We start from the raw sequence: 6,088 nt of genomic DNA on the forward strand, positions 1-6,088 counted from the left end.
TTGCCCCGTTGCTATGGATCTCTGGTCTATGGTTTTGGGTTTATTTGGAGTATCTTGGGTTATGCCCCTTACTGTTTTGGGGCTGTTAGGGTGTTGGCAAGGCAGCTTTGGTCGTCATCGAAATGGTTATATATGGTCCATCATTCCTCATGGCTTAATGTGGTGTCTTTGGAGGGAGAGGAATAGTCGTTGTTTCGAAGATTCTGAGAGATCTATTCCAGACCTTAAGCTTTTCTTTTTTAGAACTTTGTTGGATTGGTTGTTTGCTTTGCAAAACAAATCTTTCCCTTCTCTGTTTGTTTTCCTAGATTCTTGCAATTTTTGTGTTTGATCTGTTTGGCTCCTTGTTCACTCCCTGTGTACTAGGGTCTTTCCCTTTTGATATCAATATATCTTATTACTTATAAAAATAAAAAATAAAAAAAAATAAGGACAAAGTTTAACTACAAAACCAATTGTAGCCTAAGGCTACAAACTGCTCTAATAAAATGACGTGTAAAAAATAGCATGTGCATTGCACATGATTACCTAAGTAAACTTAACCCAACTAACCCTAGTTTACTGCACCATCTATTAAAAAAATAAAAAATAAAAACTAAAAACCTAAAAAACCAAAACCACCAAAACATCTCTCTCTCAATGAAGAAACCCAGACATTGGGTCAATTATTAGAGATAAGCTGCTGAGGAGCTCCAAAATCAACAAAGAAAACCAGCTCCCACCGGTCCCAAACCCTCTTGTCTCCACCGCCGGCCGGCCATCCCAAACCCTCTGTCTCCACCGCCGGCCAACCTCAAATCCTGTACTGTCTCCACTATCGGCCCACCACCTCAAATCCTGTACTGTCTCCACCGCTAGCCCACAACCTCAAATCCAGTAAGCTCAAGTTCCTCTTCCCCTCCATCATTCCTGAAGGCACTAGAGCAACTTCTCCCTTTAGCCACTCCTTTCTGTACCCTCTCATTCTCAACCCTTGTTCCTTCCCCAAAATTTTGGGTTGCACCTGTCAATTTCAAATCATCTTCAAGTCTGTCATGTTCTTTGGAAGAACCTTGTTGGTACCCTGACGGAGCAGGAACTATATCAGAATTAAGGATCTCCACTGCCGTAGAGCTTGATGAAGCACTGACAGAAAATGAAGCTCCCAGACTACTTTGTGAACTACAAACGATTCCACAAGAAACGATTCCACATAGGAGGCTATGGGTTGGCCGGCCAGTGGTGGAGACAGGAGGATTTGGGTTGGCCAGCCGGCAGTGGAGATAGGAGGCTATGGGTGATCGGTTGGAGCTAGGTTTTGGGTTACATTTTACAGAGAGAGAAGTCCATGAGAGAAGGAGATCATAAATTACGTATTGACTTTTTTGGGGATTTTAGTTTTTATTTTATTTTTTATTTTTTTAATAGATGGTGCAGTTAACTATGGTTAGTTGGGTTAAGTTTACTTAAGTAATCATGTGCAATGCACATGCTATTTTTTACACATGCCATTTTATTAGAGTAGTTTGTAGCCTTAGGCTATAATTGGTTTTGTAGCTACACTTTGTCCATAAAATAATATAAACTACAAAACAAATACTATAAAAAATTATTGATTTATCTCCCATCTCTTCATCTTTGTCTCTCTCTTCAACAACCAAATTCACTGAAACACCAGCACCACCGAACCAACCACCAAGAAACACCAAACCAACCAAACAACAACACCACCACCACCTCTGAAACACCAAACCAAACCCCCAAACCCACCATTGGAACACCAAACTAAAATCCTAAATCCTAATCCAGCCAAATCTGAACCCACAGAACAAATCACAGCCAAAATACCCATCACTTGCAACCAATCTCAAATACCCACTGCCACCACAGGCTCGCTTGCAACCGATTCCAGCCTTATTCACCGAAGCCTTAGCCATTGAAACCTCTGATTAACCAGCCAAGCCCCAATCTGATCTCCATGGCTCCACGGATCCACCACTCTCCACACCGACCACCACCAGAACTGAAACCCAAACGATCGAGGGAGAGTCAGAATTGAAACCCAAACCAGATCTCCAACATGACCCATACCCAAGAACAAAATGCATATCCAAGAACAACCGACCGAAACAAAACATGATCCATACCCAAGAACAAAACCCACGGCTCAGACCCGATCTCCACAGTGACCTATACCCACAAACAAAAATCATACCCAAGAACAAATGACCAGAACTGAAACCCAAACACGATTCAACCCAACCAAAAACAGCCGAGAAAGAGATATAGGAGAGAAAAAAAATCAAATATAGAGAAAATAGGGAGAGATAGAGAAAGAGAGAGATAGACAGAGGAGTGGAGATAGACAAAAAAGAGGGAGAGTCAGAGAAAAGAGAAAAGAGGGAGAGAGAGAATAAAATATTATATTTTTAAGTTTACGACTGTGAACAGTGGGTTGTATATGTAGAAACTTACTGTTCACAGATGGTATAATTTTTTACAAATACCAACCTGGATGGAGTATGTTTTTAGTGGTTTTGGTTGTAAAATAGCACTTGGGGGGTGTTTACACCCCAAATGCTAGTTCTCTTAGAGGACTACTTGTAGCACTCTCAGAATGATGACCCTAACATTTCGGCCAACCCTAAAAATTACTTATAGAAGGCAGGATTGGAACTGCTTACATGTTGATAATATAAATGGCGCTCATATCTTATAACACAAATCTTCATGAACGGCAGTCCTTTATGTTAGCTTGCGAAAAGTACCTACCCTACACCATTTTGAGAAAGGAAATTGAAGAGAAGACGCATGAACTGGGGTATTATAACTACATTGCAATCAACTTGTTACAGTAAGGACATGCACATAGCCACATACCATAAATACCAAAAATGATTAAATAATTTCCTAAAAAAAGGAATTTACCCTAAAAGTAGTGTAGATCTGGTCATAACTTAAAATTACCATAAATAGCAATAATGATTTGAACCTCTCAAGTTTCTTCCAATGTTTTCATCTTAACGTTAATGCAGGTGATTTTATCATTGTCATAAGGAAACATGACTCTGAATCTTTCTCATGAAATTTTCATGAATGCTTTGAAAATTACGTTTGATTGAAAATCCTACCACCATAAGAAATGCTATGTTTTTTGGAACTACTTAGAAGACTACTTGTAGCACTCCCAGAATGATGACCCTAAAATTTAGGTCTGCCCTAAAAATTTCTTATTTAAGGCACGAAATGCTTACAAATTTTAGAACCATTGTTATATTAAAAGTGCTCTGTACAAATCACATTACAAAAATCTTCATGAACGGCAATTAATTATGTTAGCTTGAGAACGGTGCCTCCTACGCCATGTTCAGCAAGGAAATTGAGGACAAGACACATGAACTGAGGTATTATAACTACGTCACTATCATCTTGTTACTTTAAAGACATGTATATACCACAATGAATTAATGTTGAGAAATTGTTTACACCTAACAGGAAGATTAAGGGAGAAGAGCTTCATGGAATGGATTTAGAAGAATTACAGAAACTAGAGAAAGTGCTTGAAGTAGGCCTGAGCCGTGTTACAAAAACAAAGGCACATCTCTCTTTTTTATCTCTGTTTGCCGGCATTACAATGGAGTGTTGAAATTTATGTACTCTCTCTAAATATAAAAAACTCGTCTTTCAGGGTGAAAGATTTCTGGAAGAGATCACTGCACTTCAGAAAAAGGTCATGTTCCAAACTTTAATGGCTTGTTTGGATAAAGGGGGGAAGGAGGCGGAGTGGAGAGGAGTAGAATAGAGTTGGCTAAAAATAAGCTAATTTTGTGCTAGATCTGCTATACTCTACTGTACTCTACTCCCCCTTCCTTTCCCTCAATCCAAACGGACCATAAATCCTTGCAAGCCATTTCATACAATTATTATAATGTTTGCAAGACAGTTCCAGAACAGATCAGTGCCCTTAAGCAAAAGGTCATATGGTTTCAATGAAAAGCATCTTCGTACTTTAGTGATGATCCGCTCCATAATGATATCATGGTAAAATCTTGAAATATTAGGTGGCAAGAAGAAACTAAGAGAAGTTGAAAGAACACAAGGAATTAAGGTGGTTTTGTCTTAGAGGTCTACGTTAACAGCAGAAAGTCTTAAACAAATCTTTATTACTGAATTATGTGTATAATAGTGTACTTATTTAAGGGAATATGTACTAGACTAACTCTGTGTTAACCCTAGGATTACAGTAATATAGTTAGGACTGTACAATTAGGACTACTATAATGTAATAAGCTTAAACTCTAAATCCATATATTTAGCAAATGTCAGAAAATAACTGTAAAACTTTGTCATAATGTTAATGCAAGTTGGTGCAAATTCATAAAAATCGTGGTCTTTTTGTGCACTGGCTAGCTCAATGGGTAGAGAAAGGAGGAGTTCACATGGCTAACAAGAAGTAACAAGTAACAACCACCATTGAACCTTTAGTTGAAACCATTGTCGACATAAATTCAGAACTGAATGTCGTATTGTTTATCGTATCACCTGAGCTATATCAATTTTGTCCCCCCAAAAAAACGTATCGATTTCTTATATAAGTTGTTAGGTAAATATGCCATAGTAATTAAATTATATTTTGTATTTAAGGCTAAGAAGTCTTAGTAGTGGCTCTCAGCTCATCTTATTCTTTTTATGCAGGGAGCCCAACTGATGGAAGAAAACCAACAATTAAAACAGGTAATAAGTCTTTTTTTTTTTTTTAAGAAAAACTTCTTCCTCCTCTGTCCTCTCGTCCTATCTCAGGTATAAAAAATGTCTCTTCCACAGATGGAGAATCTGTTTAGCACTCAAACGCATGTACTTGAACAAGGTCAGTCATTTGAGTCAATTACCAATATTTGCAGCTCATCTGATCGTCAAGACAATGACAGTTCAGACATATCTCTCAAGTTGGGGTAAGTTTGTAAAATTCTTAAAAAATTTTAGTTTTCTGGATGAAGTATGAGATAATATTCAGGATTCAATCCAAGGACATGCATTTGCATCAAACCTCAATATTTAGGGGCCATATAGCATATAGTTGTAGTTTCAATAGAGGAACTTGACCAAACAGATAAATTTGTCCTTAGGTTTAGTTATTTCTCTGGATTTAGCATTACAATATGCACTATATTCTGATTTACAGTTCTATATGGGCTTATCTGGTATTGAAAGATAAATTTGTTGGTGAAATTAATGGTTGCAACCATAGGTTGATGTCACTTTCAACTCATCAATGAGCAATGTTTTTGTTTGTGTAGCAACTTAACAATCATCATCAACTGCATGCCTAGAAATGCATGCTGCTACTATAGAGAAACTCTTTGCCGGCCTTAGTGCATCTTTCTATGTCTTGCAGGCTACCTTTTCCTAAATGAATTTGAAGTATAGTGAAGATCAAGAAGCATACATGGATTCTCTTTTCTCAAATACAAAAGAAAAAGGCCATGGCTAAGTAAATACAAATCCTAGCTCAAAGTTGTAATTAATTTTTTGTAAGACCAATTTGTTTCCTCCAGCTGATTCTATGTGTCTGCATGTGTATATGGTAAATTTTGGATGCTTAATCATTTTTATTGGATGAATCAAAGGTCAATTTGTTACAATGGAAAATGAAGTAGAGGGTGTTGGAAAAGGTCGAGTGTAGGTTTAAGACTAATGGCAAGTCACACTATTGATAAATTGATTCACAATTTTGCAATAGGTTTTGTTTATCTTTGCGTGATTGCCAATATTACATATTTGCCGCAACATTTCTTTATCAAGAATGGAGCTTTTGAGTTCACTTGTTTTGAGCCTTAAGGTCTAAAAATGTTTTCAAGTCAATCTTACTTGCAATGACTTTTGTGAGCTTCCTTTGATTTTGCAATCCAGATTCTTCCACCAACTTGAGAAAAGTATATTATAATTCATAATATTAATTTGCTCCCACTGTTTTCTTTTTTTCTTTTTTGTTTTGTTTTTTATTTTGAATTTTGAATTTTTCTAGGTTGGATTGTTCTATTTCCTAGTCTTCCTTGGCAATTCAAGATTAGCACTTCACAGGTTTCATCCATATTTAACTAGATCTTGT

The 6,088-nt window shown here is 37.1% G+C and overlaps 1 protein-coding gene across 1 annotated transcript; it reads left to right on the plus strand.

Annotated features, from left to right (window-relative positions):
* Positions 1-9: 9 nt before the first annotated feature.
* On the plus strand, positions 10-5,729 carry LOC112000277 (MADS-box protein SVP). Its single transcript, XM_024032379.2, has 6 exons — positions 10-3,383; positions 3,475-3,574; positions 3,668-3,709; positions 4,675-4,713; positions 4,804-4,931; positions 5,375-5,729. The coding sequence occupies exons 1-6, from the start codon at positions 3,343-3,345 to the stop codon at positions 5,391-5,393; spliced, it is 369 nt and encodes a 122-aa protein (XP_023888147.1). The 5' UTR covers positions 10-3,342; the 3' UTR covers positions 5,394-5,729.
* Positions 5,730-6,088: the final 359 nt, after the last annotated feature.

This window comes from Quercus suber, unplaced genomic scaffold, assembly GCF_002906115.3.
Source record: "Quercus suber isolate HL8 unplaced genomic scaffold, Cork oak 2.0 scaffold_229, whole genome shotgun sequence".
NCBI classification, from domain to species: domain Eukaryota; kingdom Viridiplantae; phylum Streptophyta; class Magnoliopsida; order Fagales; family Fagaceae; genus Quercus; species Quercus suber.